Consider the following 17,683-nt stretch of genomic DNA (forward strand, 5'->3'; position numbering starts at 1 on the left):
GATAATGGGTACAGATACAGGTTTGGAAGGGACATTGGCCAGGAGCAGCTACACAAAAATGCTGGAGAAACTCAGCGGGTGCAGCAGCATCTATGGAGCGAAGGAAATAGGTAACGTTTCGGGCCAAAACCCTTCATCATTGGCCAGGAGCAGGCAGGTGGGACTAGTGTAGCTAGTGGCTACACTAGTGGCTAGGTTCAGCTCCAACTCAATAATTAAGTTTGCTGATGACACTGTGGTGGTGGGCCTGATCTCGGACAACGACGAGAAGGCCTACCGGGAGGAGGTGGCTGATCTAGCACTCTGGTGCCAGGATAACAGCCTCCTCTTGAACATCAAAAAAACGAAGGAGCTGATCATGGACTTTAGGAGGGCACATCATCCGAGGACGTACACTCCATTGAGGATAAATGGGGATCTTGTGGATAGGGTGAACTGTTTTAAATATCTGGGAGTCCACATCTCCGAGGATATGACATGGGCATCACACGCCTCAGCACTCGTGAGTAAGGCAAGGCAGCGCCTTTACCACCTCAGGCAATTGAGGAAATTCAGAGTGTCTCCGAGGATCCTCCAGTGCTTCTACGCAGCGGCGGTGGAAAGCATCTTGTCCGGGAACATTACCATCTGGTTTGGGAATTGCTCTGCCAAGGACAAGAAGGCTCTGCAGAGAGTAATGCGTTCGGCCGAACGCAATATGGGAACTTCACTTGCCCCCCTGCAGGAACTATACATCAGGATGTGCAACTCCAGAGCCAACAATATCATGAGAGACCCCTTCCACCCCTGCAACGGACTGTTCCAGCTGCTACGGTCAAGCAAACGCCTCCGTTGCCACGCGGTGAGAACGGAGAGGTTGAGAAGGAGTTTCTTCCCAGAGGCCATTCGGACTGTAAACGCCTATCTCACCAGGGACTAACTCTACTGAACGCTTTTCCTTCCAATATTTATTATGTAAAAGAATATGTGTGTTATGATTGTGTTTATAGTTTGTTTGGTTGTTTGGTTGTTTGTCTTTTGCACAAAACTCTGCGAGCATTGCCACTTTCATTTCACTGCACATCTAATATCTGTATGTGACAAATCAACTTGGCTTGACTGGACCTGAACCTACCTGATCTCCCAGTTGCCAATCACTTTAACTCCCCCTCCCATTTCCACACTGACCTCTCTGTCCTGGGCCTCCTCCATTGTCAGAGTGAGGCCCAGCGCAAATTGGAGGAACAGCACCTCATATTTTGCTTATGCAGCTAACACCCCAGCGGTATGAACATTGACTTCTCTAACTTCAATATCCCCTTGCTTTCCCTCTCTCTCTCTCCATCCCTCCCCCTTCCGTTCTCCAACATCTGACTGTCCCCAATTACATTTTATCTCTGTTTATTTTCTTGTCAACTTCTCCTAGCTAACAATGACCTATAATATATTTTCCTTGATCCACATCTCATCTGATGTCTCATTTTCACACCTTACCCTTCCCTATCTCCCGCTCCCCTGACTCTCAGTCTGAAGGACCCAAATCATCACCCATTCTTTCTATCCGGAGGTGTTGCCTGTCCCGCTGAGTTACTCCAGCATATTTGTGTCTATCTTCAGTGTAAACCAGCATCTGCTGTTCCTTCCTGCACTTGTGCAGCTGGGACATGTTGGCGTGTGTGGGCAGGTTAGGCCGAAGGGCCAGTTTCCACGCTGTATGACTCTATGACAATGAGATACAGGTCAGTCAGCAACTGTGGGGAGAAGAGGTTCACTTTGAAGAAACATAGAAACATAAAAATAGGATGCAGGAGTAGGCCATTCGGCCCTTCGAGCCTGCACCGCCATTCAATGTGATCATGGCTGATCATCCAACTCAGTATCCTGTACCTGCCTTCTCTCCATACCCCCTGATCCCTTTAGCCACAAGGGCCACATCTAACTCCCTCTTAAATATAGCCAATGAACTGGCCTCAACTACCATCTGTGGCAGAGAACTCCACAGATTCACCACTCTCTGTGTGAAAGAGTGGTCCCAACCCGACCTGTCATCTGTTTATTTCCCTCCACAGATGCTGCCTGACGTGGCATTCCTCCAGCACTTTGTTTTTGATTAGTTAGTTCCTCCTTTTATCGGCTTTGACCTTTGCAATTGGACTTCTTTGTTTACAGCTTTGGCAATGATGAAATAGATTTGACACAGCAACAGAAATAGGAGCAAGTGAAGATCACACAGCGTCTTGAGTCTATCCTGTCATTTGACAACATCATGGTTGAACTCTGTACCCAATTCCAACTAGCAGTTGGCATTGGGTCACAGTTTAAGGCTAAGGGGGAAATCTTTTAGGACCGAGATGAGAAAAACATTTTCACACGGAGAGTGGTGAATCTGTGGAATTCTCTGCCACAGAAGGTAGTTGAGGCCAGTTCATTGCCTATATTTAAGAGGGAGTTAGATGTGGCCCTTGTGGTTAAAGGGATCAGGGGGTATGCAGAGAAGGCAGGTGCAGGATACTGAATTGGATGATCAGCCATGATCATATTGAATGGCGGTGCAGGCTCGAAGGGCCGAATGGCCTATTCCTGCAACTATGTCTATGTTTCTATTTTTCTAACTTAGCCGTCTGATCCCGAATCTCTCCTGGATTTCAAAAAATCCTCGGCGCCCAAGATTAAACCAACAGCATACATTTCACCCACAAACGTTTGGTGCCAATGAGATAATGCTCAGGGGATTAGGACGTAAAGTGCTGGAGTAACTCAGGGGGTCAGGCAGCATCTCTGGAGAAAGTAGATAGGTGACGCTTTGGGACAAGACCCTTCTTCAGACCTGAAACCTGGGCAAAAGAGGACCAGCGGGGGGGATCTTATAGAAACATATAAAATTATAAAAGGACTGGACAAGCTAGATGCAGGAAAAATGTTCCCAATGTTGGGCGAGTCTAGAACCAGGGGCCACAGTCTTAGAATAAAGGGGAGGTCATTTAAGACTGAGGTGAGAAAAAACGTTTTCACCTAGAGAGTTGTGAATTTATGGAATTCCTTGCCACAGAGGGCAGTGGAGGCCAAATCACTGGATGGATTTAAGAGAGAGTTAGATAGAGCTCTAGGGGCTAGTGGAGTCAAGGGATATGGGGAGAAGGCAGGCACGGGGTATTGATAGCCGACAATCAACTATGATCATAATGAATGGCGGTGCTGGCTCGAAGGGCCGAATGGCCTCCTCCTGCACCTATTTCCTATGTTTCTATGCGGTGGATGGCCGCCAAAAACTAAGGGGGTGAGGACCCGGAGTGGGGGGCCGTTGAGAACTAAGGGGATGGGGAGGGGGGGGGACATTTGGGCAAAAGAGGGTACTTTGTCATTTTGTTTGCACCCTCTTTGTATGCCTAGGTATGCAACACAAAGCATCTCACTGTGACTTATCACATGTGAAAATCGAAGGTAGACAAATGTGCTGGAGAAACTCAGCGGGTGCAGCAGCATCTAAGGAGTGAAGGAAATTGGCAACGTTTCGGAACGATGCCTATTTCCTTCGCTCCATAGATGAAAAGTGGCAATGCTCATAGAAACATAGAAACATAGAAAATAGGTGCACGAGTAGGCCATTCGGCCCTTCGAGCCTGCACCGCCATTCAATATGATCATGGCTGATCATCCAACTCAGTGTCCCGTACCTGCCTTCTCTCCATACCCCCTGATCCCTTTAGCCACAAGGGCCACAGACTTTGTGCAAAAAACAAACAAACAAACTACAAACGGAATGGAACAGAATCACATATTCTTTTACATATTACATATTGTGGGTGGAATGGAAAAAGGAAAAAAAACAGCAATTAAAAAAAAAAAACAGTAGAATGGTACAGTAAAGTTAGTGTTTAAGAAGGAACTGCAGATGCTGGAAAATCGAAGGTGCACAAAAATGCTGGAGAAACTCAGCGGGTGCAGCAGCATCTATGGAGCGAAGGAAAGTTTCTCCAGCACTTTTGTCTACCTTCGATTTTGCAGCATCTGCAGTTCCTTCTTAAACACTGTGAAATTAAAAGTATCTCAATCTCAAAACATCACCTATCCATTTTCTCCAGAGATGCTGCCTGACCTGCTGTGTTACTCCAGCACTGCGTGTCGCTTTAGTGTAAAATCAGAGCCTGCAGTTCCTTGACACTGATCAGGAGATGTGGATGGAATTAACCTCTGGCCCGGATGACTAATCATGCAAGGGAGAGATGATTACACCAGTCAGGATGTGTGATCAAAATGCCAAATCAGCTTGGCTCAAATCTGAAGATGTCACGCTGGCTATTTCTGCTTCTGAGTGAGTGAGTGTGTCATAGTTGCACAGCTGTGTGCTGCCCAACTACTGTGGTCAGCAAAAGCCGATTCACCATTGGGAACATTGTGCAACAATTTTGTTGTGCTATCTGGGACATAGAAACATAGAAACATAGAAAATAGATGCAGGAGGAGGCCATTCGGCCCTTCGAGCCAGCACTGCCATTCATTGTGATCATGGCTGATCGTCCCCAATCAATAACCCGTGCCTGCCTTCACCCCATATCCCTTAACCCCACTAGCCCCTAGAGCTCTATCTAACTCTCTCTTAAATCCATCCAGTGACTCGGCCTCCACTGCCCTCTGTGGCAGGGAATTCCATAAATTCACAACTCTCTGGGTGAAAACGTTTTTTCTCACCTCAGTCTTAAATGACCTCCCCTTTATTCTAAGACTGTAGCCCCTGGTTCTGGACTCGCCCAACATTGGGAACATTTGTCCTGCATCTAGCTTGTCCAGTCCTTTTGTAATTTTATACGTTTCTATAAGATCCCCTCATCCTTCTAAACTCCAGTGAATACAAGCCTAATTTTTTCATATGACATATGACATAGACAATAGACAACAGGTGCAGGAGTAGGCCATTCGGCCCTTCAAGCCTGCACCGTCAGTGGAGGCGTGTTGCAAACAGCACTATGGAGCAAAGAATCAACAGCACCCTGGTCACACCTTCGATTTTGCAGCATCGGCAGATCAGGCCCCTCTTTAAACACTGTTCAAATTAAAAGTATCTCAATCTCAAAGTATCACCTATTATTTTCTCCAGAGATGCTGCCTGACCTGTTGAGTTTCTCCAGCACTGCATGTCGCTTTAGTGTAAAATCAGCGCCTGCAGTTCCTTGACACTGATCAGGAGATGTGGATGGAATTAACCTCTGGCCCGGATGACTAATCATGCAAGGGAGAGATGATTACACCAGTCAGGATGTGTGATCAAAATGCCAAATCAGCTTGGCTCAAATCTGAAGATGTCACGCTGGCTATTTCTGCTTCTGAGTGAGTGAGTGTGTCATAGTTGCACAGCTGTGTGCTGCCCAACTGCTGTGGTCAGCAAAAGCCGATTCACCGTTGGGAACATTGTGCAACAATTTTGTTGTACTATCTGGGACATAGAAACATAGAAAATAGATGCAGGAGGAGGCCATTCAACCCTTCGAGCCAGCACAGCCATTCATTGTGATCATGGCTGATCGTCCCCAATCAATAACCCGTACCTGCCTTCTCCCCATATCCCTTGACTCCACTAGCCCCTAGAGCTCTCTCTAACTCTCTCTTAAATCCATCCAGTGACTTGGTCTCCACTGCCCTCTGTGGCAGGGAATTCCATAAATTCACAACTCTCTGGGTGAAAACGTTTTTTCTCACCTCAGTCTTAAATGATTTCCCCTTTATTCTAAGACTGTGGCCCCTGGTTCTGGACTCGCCCAACATTGGGAACATTTGTCCTGCATCTAGCTTGTCCAGTCCTTTTGTAATTTTATATGTTTCTATAAGATTTCCCCTCATCCTTCTAAACTCCAGTGAATACAAGCCTAGTCTTTTCATATGACATATGACATATGACATAGACAATAGGCAATAGGTGCAGGAGTAGGCCATTCGGCCCTTCAAGCCAGCACCGTCAGTGGAGGCGTGTTGCAAACAGCACAACAGCAAAGAATCAACACCACCCTGGTCACACACTCATTCACTCCTGCCCCACCCTGAGACTTTGCGCCCCACCCAAAATGTCCGTGCGGTTCCCGGAGGTTGCAGGTAGTGGAAGCAGGTAGGGAAACATAGAGACATAGAAAATAGGTGCAGGAGTAGGCCATTCGGCCCTTTGAGTCTGCGCCCGCCATTCAATATGATCATGGCTGATCATCCAACTCAGTATCCTATACCTGCCTTCTCTCCATACCCCCTGATCCCTTTAGCCACAAGGGCCACATCTAACTCCCTCTTAAATATAGCCAATGAACTGTGGCAGAGAATTCCAGAGATTCTGTGGCAGAGAATTCAAGAGATTCACCACTCTCTGTATGGAAAATGTTTTTCTCATCTCGGTCCTAAAAGATTTCCCCCTTATCCTTAAACTGTGACTACTTGTTCTGGATTTCCCCAACATCGGGTACAATCTTCCTGCATCTAGCCTGTCCAACCCCTTAAGAGACTGACACAAACCTCTGGGAACCGCACGGAAACCTTGGATGGGGCGCAAAGTCTCCAGAGGTTTCCGTTCAGGTTTCCAAAGTGGGACTGGGGCATAAAAGGCAACAACTCTACCATTGTGCCACCACGAGATTCAGATTCAGATTCAGATTCAGATTCAATTTTAATTGTCATTGTCAGTGTACAGTACAGAGACAACGAAATGCATTTAGCATCTCCCTTGAAGAGCGACATAGCAAACGATTTGAATAAAAAAATAATAAGTGTCCGGGGGGGGGGGTGGTGATTGGCAGTCACCGAGGTACGTTGTTGAGTAGAGTGACAGCCGCCGGAAAGAAGCTGTTCCTCGACCTGCTGGTTCGGCAACGGAGAGACCTGTAGCGCCTCCCGGATGGTAGGAGGGTAAACAGTCCATGGTTGGGGTGAGAGCAGGCCTTGGCGATGCTGAGCGCCCTCCGCAGACAGCGCTTGCTTTGGACAGACTCAATGGAGGGGAGCGTGGAACCGGTGATGCGTTGGGCAATTTTCACCACCCTCGGTCGGAGACAGAGCAGTTCCCATACCATACTGTGATACTATGTGAGGTCAAGTCAATGAATATTTTTAAGGCAGAGATAGACAAATTCTTGATTAGAACGGGTGTCAAGGGTTATGGGGAGATGGCGGGAATATGGGATTAGGAGGCAGAGATCAGCCATGAATGACGAAGTAGACTCAATGGACCAAATGGCCTCATTCTACTCTTATAACTTGTGAACATGGATAATTATGATTAACAGTGCTGTCTTCATGCTCATATTCTTGGTAAAAGTAACGAGTTGTTCCCTTGTTTTATCAGAAGTTGAGCCTGGCATCACCAGCCGGGCACCAGATGACGTGGACATGAACGTTACAGGGTTGGACAATGATACGCTGGAAATGCTGAACAGTGTCGCCGTTAGGACCATCGTTCCCACCATTTACCTGGTCGTTATCATCATCGGCCTGCCCAGCAATGTCATCTCCTTCTCACTGCTTTGCTTCCACACCCGCCCGAAGACTCCCTTGGTCATCTTCATGATCAACCTGGCCATCACCGACCTTCTGCTGGCCATCTTCCTCCCCTTCCAGATCGCCTACCACCTCAACCGCAGCAACTGGATCTTTGGCAGGTACCATTGCACCTTCGTCACCACCTTGTTCTACGCCAACATGTACTGCTCCATCTTGACCATGACGTTCATTAGCATCGAGCGGTACGTCGGGGTGGTCCACCCCATCTGGTACAGCGCAGGGTGGAAAAGCAGGAACGCCGTGATCGCTTGCCTGGGGATATGGGCGACTTTACTGATTGTCCTGCTGCCCTTTGAATACAGCGACCTGACCTTTGACGTCCAGGAGCTGAACATAACGACGTGTTTCGACGTACTCAAGAAAAACATGCTTCCCGACGAGAACGCCTGGGTGTTGTTCCTCTTCACCCTGTTTGTCCTGCTCTTCCTGATCCCGTTTACCGTCACTATCGTCTGCTATGTGCTGGTCATACTGAAACTCTCTCGAACATCTCACAACACAACAGCACACAAGAAGAAGAAAAGAGCGGTCTACTTAGCTGTTACTGTTCTCTTGGTCTTCATCACATGCTTTGCGCCCAGCAATATTACTCTCTTAATTCACATTGTACTGAGGTTCGGATATGACACAGGTTGCTACACAGCCTACAAACTGACCTTGTCGCTCAGCTGTGTGAACAGCTGTCTCAATCCATTTATCTTCTGTTTTGCTTCAACCGAGTTCCAGAAACGGGTGCACCGTTTATTCAATTGGAGGCAGTCTCGTGATCAACAGGGCAGATCTATGCTCCCGTCTGGAAGGTTAAGCTCTGTTCAGAGTAAATGAAATATGCCCAGTCAAGTTTATTCGTCACCTACACATACGAGATGTGCAGTGAAATGAAAAGTGGCAATGCTCATAGAAACATAGAAACATAGAAAATAGGTGCAGGAGTAGGCCATTCGGCCCTTCGAGCCTGCACCGCCATTCAATATGATCATGGCTGATCATCCAACTCAGTATCCCATACCTGCCTTCTCTCCATACCCCCTGATCCCTTTAGCCACAAGGGCCACAGACTTTGTGCAAAAAACAAACAAACAAACGGAATGGAACAGAATCACATATTATTTTACATATTACATATTGTGGGTGGAATGGAAAAAGGAAAAAAAACAGCAATTTAAAAAAAAAAACAGTAGAATGGTACAGTAAAGTTAGTGTTTAAGAAGGAACTGCAGATGCTGGAAAGTCGAAGGTGCACAAAAATGCTGGAGAAACTCAGCGGGTGCAGCAGCATCTATGGAGCGAAGGAAATAGGCAACGTTTCGTGCCGAAACGTTGCCTATTTCCTTCGCTCCATAGATGCTGCTGCACCCGCTGAGTTTCTCCAGCATTTTTGTGTACCTACAGTAAAGTTAGTCCCTGGTGAGGTAGGAGTTTACAGTCCTAATGGCCTCTGGGAAGAAACTCCTTCTCAACCTCTCCGTTCTCACAGCATGGCAACGGAGGCGTTTGCCTGACCGTAGCAGCTGGAACAGTTCGTTGCAGGGGTGGAATGGGGTCTCCCATGATCTTATTGGCTCCATTGGTTACAACTCTTGATGTATAGATCCAGCAGGGGGGCGAGTGAAGTTCCCATAGTGCGTTCGGCCGAATGCACTGCTCTCTGCAGAGCCTTCTTGTCCTGGGCAGAGCAGTTCCCAAACCAACTCATGATATTTCCGGACAAGATGCTTTCCACAGCCGCTGAGTAGAAGCACTGGAGGATCCTCAGAGACACTCTGAATTTCCTCAATTGCCTGATGTGGTAAAGACGCTGCCTTGCCTTACTCATGAGTGTTGTAGCGTGTGATGTCCATGTCATATCCTCTGAGATGTGGACTCCCAGGTATTTAAAACAGCTCACCCCATCCACAGTATCCCCATTTATCCTCAATGGAGTGTACGTCCTCGGATGATGTGCCCTCCTAAAGTCCACGATCAGCTCCTTAGTATTTTTTGATGTTCAAGAGGAGGCTGGTGACCCAATCCAATCCAAATGTTCAGCTCAGAGAGTTCAGTTTGGAGACACAGGGTGGAAACAGGCCCTTCGGCCCACCGTGTCCGCACCGACCCACGATCACTTGTGCACTAGTTCTGTCCTGCTCGCTGGGGACAATTTACAGAAGCCAAATCGCTTATAAACCCGCATAATTTTGGCATGTGGGAGGAAACCGGAGCACCCAGAGGAAAATCCACGCAGTCACGGGGAGAATGTGTGGACTGCACTCATAGTTAGGACCGAACCCGAGTCTCTGGCAAAGCCAATTAACCTGCAGACCTGTGCATCTGTGGAGTGTAGGGGGAAACCGGAGCACCCGGAGAAAACCCACAGGGGGAAAGTACAAACTCCATACAGACAGCACCCATAGTCAGGATCGAACCCGGGTCTCAGGCGCTGTAAGGCAGCAACTCTACCGCTGCACCACTGTGCCGGATATGTTCAGGAACAAAGATATCTAAAAGTCCTCCCAGATTACAGCAGTTTCAGAATCCAAATCACCATCGCTTATTCAAGGACAGCAAAGTACTCACCATCTCAATTCTGTGACATTTATTGCCACACAAGGCTGTGGAGGCCAAGTCAGTGGATATTTTTCAGTCAGAGATAGATAGATTCTTGATTATTACGGGTGTCAGGGGTTATGGGGACAAGGCAGGAGAATGGGGTTAGGAGGGCGAGATAGATCAGCCATGATTGAATGACTGAGTAAACTTGATGGGCCGAATGGCCGAATTCTGCTCATATTCCTCATGACCTTAAAACAAAGCATTTCACCGAATGTGACAAAAACGTATAATTGAATTCATTCATGATTGTGCAATTACCTTCCCTTTACCCAATGCTTATTGTATCTCCTGCCATTGTGTTTGTACAGTGTATGTGGTGCTTACACATCCCCCTTGCTGCTCTTTGCAAGAGAAACTAAACATATACGTTTTGTAAAATAGAGGACACTCATTTTAATACAGTTTTGATGACAATTCAATGGTTTATTTTAGTGAACTTTTTAATGGTATTGTTTTGCATGTGATACAGTAATTTACAACTAAGGTGCGTAGAAACTTCTCAGGGTAAATCGGTGAAACTCCCAATTCTGAAGATTTCTGGGGCCCAGATAATTGGGATTTTTAAAAAAAATATTGGAACATATAAGATTATTAATGGTTTGGACACTCTAGAGGCAGGAAATGTTGCCGAGGTTGGGGGAGTCCAGAACCAGGGGCCACAGTTTAAGATTAAGGGGTAAGCCACATTTAGAATGGAGACGAGGAAACACTCTTTCACACAGAGAGTGGCGAGTCTGTGGAAATCTCTGCCTCAGAGGGCGGTGGAGGCAGGTTAGAAACATAGAAACATAGAAATTAGGTGGAGGAGTAGGCCATTCGGCCCTTCGAGCCTGCACCGCCATTCAATATGATCATGGCTGATCATCCAACTCAGTATCCCATACCTGCCTTCTCTCCATACCCTTTGATCCCCTTAGCCACAAGGGCCACATCTAACCCCCTCTTAAATATAGCCAATGAACTGGCCTCGACTACCCTCTGCGGCAGAGAGTTCCAGAGATTCACCACTCTCTGTGTGAAAAAAGTTCTTCTCATCTCGGTTTTAAGGTTCTCTAGAAACTTTCAAGAGAGAGCTAGATAGAGCTCTCAAAGATAGCAGAGTCAGGGGATATGGGGAGAAGGCAGGAACGGAGTTTTGACTGGGGATGATCAGCCATGATCACATTGAATGGCGGTGCTCCACAGCCTTCTGTGGCAAAGAATTCCACAGATTCTCCACCCTCTGACTAAAGAAGTTCCTCCTCATCTCCTTCCTAAAAGAACGTTCTTTAACTCTATGACTTTCCTAGACTCTCCCACTAGTGGAAATATCCTCTCCACATCCACTCGATCCAAGCCTTGCACTATTCTGCACGTTTCAATGACGTCCCCCCCTCATTGTTCTAAACTCCAGCGAGTACAGGCCCAGTGCTGACAAAAGCTCATCATAGGTTAACCCACTCTTTCCTGGGATCATAGAAACATAGAAAATATGTGCAGGAGTAGGCCATTCGGCCCTTCGAGCCTGCACCGCCATTCAATATGATCATGGCTGTAAACCTCCTCTCCAGAGCCACCACATCCTTCCTCAGATAATGTGCCCAAAATTGCTCACTGTGCTCTAAATGCAGCCTGACTGATGTCATAGAGCCTCAGCATTTCATCCTTTTTTTTGTATTCTAGCCCTCTTGAAATAAATGCAGCATTGCGATGCTTTCTTTCATACCGATTCGAGTTGCTGATTAGATGTTTGGGTATCCTGCAACAGCAATCCCAGTCTTTGCATCTCACTCAAGCCTTTCAAATCTCTGGTGTGAGGAGAATCAACTTGGTGTATGTTGAGGCAACTTGTACACTATGGGTGATTGGTCATTGATTGGTATTGATTGGTCCTGGTCTTTTCACCCCTCCACATCTTCCCCTCCCCCCCTCTCCTCCGACTTTAAGTCTGAAGAAGGGTACCAACCCAAAATTTCACCTATCCTGTTTCTCCAGAGATGCTGCCTGACCAGCTGATTTACTCCAACACTTACGATCTATCTTTTGCATAGGGGTGTGCTTGTCAGCTGAGCATTACAAGGAGAACTATCTTGAGCTACAGAGTGATACAGCGTGGAAACAGGCTCTTCTGCCTAACTTGCCCACACCGACCAACATGTCCCATCTACAGTAGTCCCGCCTGCCCGCGTTTGGCCCATATTGTTAAGGGCTAGAGGCAGGAAACATGTTCCCGATGTTGGGGGAGTCCAAAACCAGGGGCCACACAGTTTAAGAATAAGGAGTAAGCCATTTAGAATGGAGACGAGGAAACACCTTTTCTCACAGAGAGTGGTGAGTCTGTGGAATTCTCTGCCTCAGAGGGCGGTGGAGGCAGGTTCTCTGAATGCTTTCAAGAGGGAGCTAGATAGGGGTCTTAAAGATAGCGGGGTCAGGGGATATGGGGAGAAGACAGGAACGGGGCACTGATTGGGGATGATCAGCCATGATCACATTGAATGGCGGTGCTGGCTCGAAGGGCCAAATGGCCTACTCCTGCACCTATTGTAGCAATGTTACAAAATTTTGAGATTTAAAAAATCAAGTCTGCAATTTATCCCATCAGATAAAGCATAAAAATAAGTTTAATTTGACACCTAATTCACTTTCATATCTCAACTATTTAAAAAGTTATGGCCATTTTCATACTCGGAAATTAGCATCTTGTTCCCTATTGATTTTCTATGGACATAACAAAAAAGCTGTGATCGTGAACTGTCAAAAGCCCATAACTTTCTTAAAAATTAAGAGAACTGAATGACATTTTCAGTTATCATAGATTGAAGCATTTTGAAACAAATATAAAATAATCTTACTTGGATGACCTGAAATTAAAGCATATAATTAGTTAGTTACCTAATTGTAGCTAATTCCAAACTTCAATTACTAGATCTAAACATCTATCCATTTCTTAATAAATGATTAACATTTTTAAATAGCCCAAGTGACCAAATAATATTCACAAATAATTCACCATAAAACATGATTTTTAAATCTCATTTACATTAATTTATAGGCCAAATTTCAAACGCCACACTTTTAAGATGGTGGCGCTGGCTTAACAGCTGCGGCCCACCTGCAGGCCGTCTGTTTTTTTTTTCTTCCGTTTTGCTCCTTGTCATGTTTTAGTTAATTTTGTTTTATTAAGTTGTGTATGTATGTGGGTGGGGTGGGAGAAACAATGCTTTGGCCTCTTCCTTCGGGGGATGCAACTTTTTCTTCGGTCATATCCCCCATCTCCGTCTGCGCCGAGGCCTAATGGCGGAGCTGGCGGCAACAGAGCTGTAGCGGCGGCAGCAGCGGCGGAGACCTGACTCGGCACCGAAGCTGTAGCGGAATCCCGACTCGGCACCGAAGCTGTAGCGGCGGCAGCAGCGGCAGCAGCAGCGGAGAACCGACTCGGCCTCTGAGCTGTGGCGAGGCAGCGACCACCCGCGGAGTTTGAACCGTCGCCTCGGCGCAGAGGGAGAACAAAGAGGTAAGAGCCAGAGACTTTAAGATTTTGCCTTCCACCACAGTGAGGAGGTGTTTGGTGAACTCACTGTGGTGGATGTTAAATTTGTGTTGACTATGTGTTTTGTCATTTTTTTTAATTATATGTATGACTGCAGGGAAACAGAATTTCGTTCAGACCTGACAATAAACAAATCTAATCTAATCTAATTTAATCTAATCAAATGGAAGGAATTTAGTGTTTAATTGCTGTAAATTTGACACCTAATTCACTTTCATATCTCAAGTAATTAAATTAAAGTCCATTTAAATCAGCTTTTTAGTGGGATCCTGTGAACGCGCTGGTTTAGAACGTTCACATTGAGGTGGATTGGTGCTCTCAAATGTCCAGAAAAATACTGCGGGATATAATGGGCCCAAAATTAGCTACTCGCAACATTAAACTTTGTATAAAGGGATCTTAAGAAGCCCTTTTTAATGTAAAAATAAACAGCCTACCTTCCGTTTTCCCCTGTATGAGATCTGGCCCGTTGTCGGCGGTCGGGGGTTTAGAGGTTAATTTTTAACCTACTATAACAATTAAATAAAGCCCTTAAAACTAATCATAGCTCAAGCGAGGGAATCTTCCAGCGATTTTTCGTTAATACTTAACTAGGCTGAAAAACCTCGATTTGAACAGCCTAGGGAAAATCGCGTTTTAAACCCGCCCCCCTCTAAACGGCGCCAAAATGGGACAGATTTTCGACGACAATTCAGGTACGTTTTGCAACATACCTGCCTATTGTCTATTGTCTATTGTCCTCTAAACTAGTCCTATCCATGTACCTGTTTAATTGTTTCTTACATGTTGCGATCGTCCCTGCCTCAACTACCTCCGTCTCGACCCGAAACGTTTTCTCCGTAGATGCTGCCTCACCCGCTGAGTTTCTCCAGTATTTTGGTCTACCTCCTCTAGTAGCTTGTTCCATACACCCACCACTCTTTGTACCCATCTAATAAAAAAATAAAAAGTCTACCGATTTCAACGACATTGACATGTCGCTAGTTAAGATGGTCATTGAGGGGATCTCCAAACCTTTAACATTCATCTGTAATTTATCTTTCCAAACCGGTACTTTTCCAATTCAAATGAAAATAGCAAAAATAATACCAATATACAAAACTGGGAACAAGCATCATTTTACAAACTATAGACCTGTTTCCTTACTCCCACAATTTTCCAAAATACTAGAAAAAATGTTCAATAATAGATTAGATAAATTTGTAGAAAAGAATAAATTAATCACTGAAAGTCAATATGGATTCAGAACAAACAGATCAACATCACTTGCAATATTAGAATCAATTGAAGACATCACAAATGCCATTGATAATAAATTATATGCAGCTGGGATATTTATTGACATAAAGAAAGCATTTGATACAATTAATCACAATATTTTATTTAAAAAATTGGAAAGGTATGGAATCAGAGGAATAGTACTGGACTGGATAAAAAGCTACTTAAGTAACAGGCAACAGTTTGTGAATCTGGGTAGTCATAATTCTACATGCTTGGATATTGTTTGTGGTGTACCACAGGGGTCAGTGCTGGGCCCAAAATTATTTATCATGTACATAAACGATATTTGTAATGTGTCCAATGCCTTGAGGCTGGTTTTGTTTGCAGATGATACACATATTTTTTGTTCTGGGGAGAATTTAAAACAGCTATTGGATAAAATAATAAAAGAAATGGGTAAATTGAAAATATGGTTTGATAGGAATAAAATTTCATTAAATTTGAGTAAAACTAAAATAATGTTATTTGGTAATTGCAGAATAAATAAACTAGTAAGTATAAAGATAAATGGGGTGGAAGATGAACGAGTGCATGAAAATAAATTTCTTGGGGTTATAATTGACGATAAAATAAGCTGGAAGTAACCTATTAAACATGTAAAATTAAAATTGTCAAAAAGTATCTCTGTATTATACAAAGCCAAGCAGGCTCTGGATTATAAATCACTCCGCATTCTTTATTGTTCATTAATCTTACCCTACTTAAATTATTGTGCAGAAGTCTGGGGCAATAACTATAAAAATTCGATACACTCATTAACCATGATGCAAAAAAGAGCAATTCGTATTATACATAATGCCAAGTATCTGGGTCATACGAATCCATTATTTTTAGAGTCAAAATTATTAAAATTAGAAGATTTGGTTACATTCAAAACAGCTCAGATAATGTCTAGGGCCAAAAATAAAAATTTACCTGGAAACATTCAAAAATTATTTAACGAGCGTGTGGGGGGTTACAATTTAAGAGGAATATTTAATTTTAAGAAACAAAGAGTCCGTACGACTAGAAAAACCTTTTGTATTTCGGTTTGTGGAGTAGGAGTGTGGAACAAATTGAACGAGGAATTAAAGCAATGTACAAACATGAATCATTTTAAAATGATATATAAAAAAATAATTTTCAAGGGGTACCGGGATGGAGGGGATGGTTGACAAGTGGGGGTTAATGTTTGTCTATTTCTTTACAATTGTTTACTTATGTTTGGTTACTTCATATATGAAGTTTGTATGTGTATAATAGTTGTATGTATATATATGTCTGTAGGTATTATGGGAAATTGCCTGGGGTAGTATTATTATTATTAATTAATTGATTTTTAAATATGGTAGAAGTGTTGGGGAAAAGGGGTGAGATTTAATAAGTTATTGTTCTTCTAACTCCTTTTCGAGCTTGTACAGACACAGAGTTGGACATTGGAAATTTGCTTTTTGTTCTTTTCATTGCTTGTAAATATTGATTGTAATGTCCAATTGTTTGATAATTTTGATTTTGTTACTATAATGTCTTTAATGTCTTTACTTGTTCGGAATAAATAAAAAATAAATAAATAAAATAAATAAAATTGTCTCTTAAATGTTGCAATTGTCCCAGCCTCAACTACCTCCTCTGGCAGCTCGTTCCATACACCCACCACCTTTCGTGTGACAAAATTTACTGCTCAGGTTTCTATTAAATCTTTCCCCCTTCACATTAAACCTATGTCCTCTGTCAGATTTTGGAAGACTTCAGCCAAGGGTATAAATGCAGATTCTAACATTCAGCCAAAGCGGTGGGGGGGGAATTGAAATGTTGCGAATGGAGGCAGAGAGATGGGAGTGATACACGAGTATCTTTAAAGCACAACCAAGATGGGTCGAATGGCCTCCAGCACTGGTGGTTTCCCAGTACGTACACAACACCGCATTAGTCAGCTCTGTATGAGCGGGTCTCAGTGTAAATGGCAACCGCATACATCAGTAAGTGTTGCTGGTGTGAGTGGTGCAAAGGGACTTTGCAGCTTTGAGGCTGTTTTAGGTATCTCGAAGTGACTGAAAGAAACCGTCTTGACGATGCGCAAGGTTTTATACATGAGGTTAAACTGATGCCTGCTTTGTTGTACATCCTTGTAATGACCAGAAAAATCAGTGTCACAAAAAACGAAGGTAACTCAGCGGGGCAGGCAGCATCTCCAGAGAGAAGGAATGGGCGACATTTCGGGTGGAGGCCCTTCTTCAGACTGATGTCAGGGGAGGGGGGCGGGACAAAGATAGAATGTAGGTGGAGACAGTAAGACTAGTGGGAGAACTGGGAAGGGGAAGGGGATGGAGAGGGAAAGCAAGGGCTATCTGAAGTTAGAGCAGTCACTGTTCATACCGCTGGGGTGTAAACTACCCAAGTGAAATATGAGGTGCTGTTCCTCCAATTTGCGCTGGGCCTCACTCTGACAATGGAAGTGTAATCTACCCAAACATGGTGAAACTGAAATAAGGACTAACAGTTATCAGAATTCACCAGTCATGTCAGAACTCATAGACGATGCAGTGGGAACAAGTTGTCCTCGATGCTGAGACAGTGGTTAAGACTTTCGACTTTAGTCATACAGCGTGGAAACAGTATAATATGTTATGTTTATAATATGTTTAGGGCGGCACGGTGACACAGCAGTAGATTCGCTGCCTTACAGAGCTTTCAGCACCTGCGACCCGGGTTCGATCCCAACTACGGGTGCTGTCTGTACGGAGTTTGTGCGTTGGCCCCGTGACCACATGGCTTTTCTCCAAGATCTTC

The 17,683-nt window shown here is 44.6% G+C and overlaps 1 protein-coding gene across 1 annotated transcript; it reads left to right on the forward strand.

The window, feature by feature from the left end:
• Positions 1-7,230: 7,230 nt before the first annotated feature.
• LOC129697789 (P2Y purinoceptor 8-like) lies at positions 7,231-8,750 on the forward strand. Its single transcript, XM_055636418.1, has one exon. It carries the CDS (start codon positions 7,249-7,251, stop codon positions 8,335-8,337), a length of 1,089 nt encoding a protein of 362 aa, XP_055492393.1. The 5' UTR covers positions 7,231-7,248; the 3' UTR covers positions 8,338-8,750.
• Positions 8,751-17,683: the final 8,933 nt, after the last annotated feature.

This window comes from Leucoraja erinacea, chromosome 6 (assembly GCF_028641065.1).
Source record: "Leucoraja erinacea ecotype New England chromosome 6, Leri_hhj_1, whole genome shotgun sequence".
Taxonomy (NCBI): Eukaryota; Metazoa; Chordata; class Chondrichthyes; order Rajiformes; family Rajidae; genus Leucoraja; species Leucoraja erinaceus.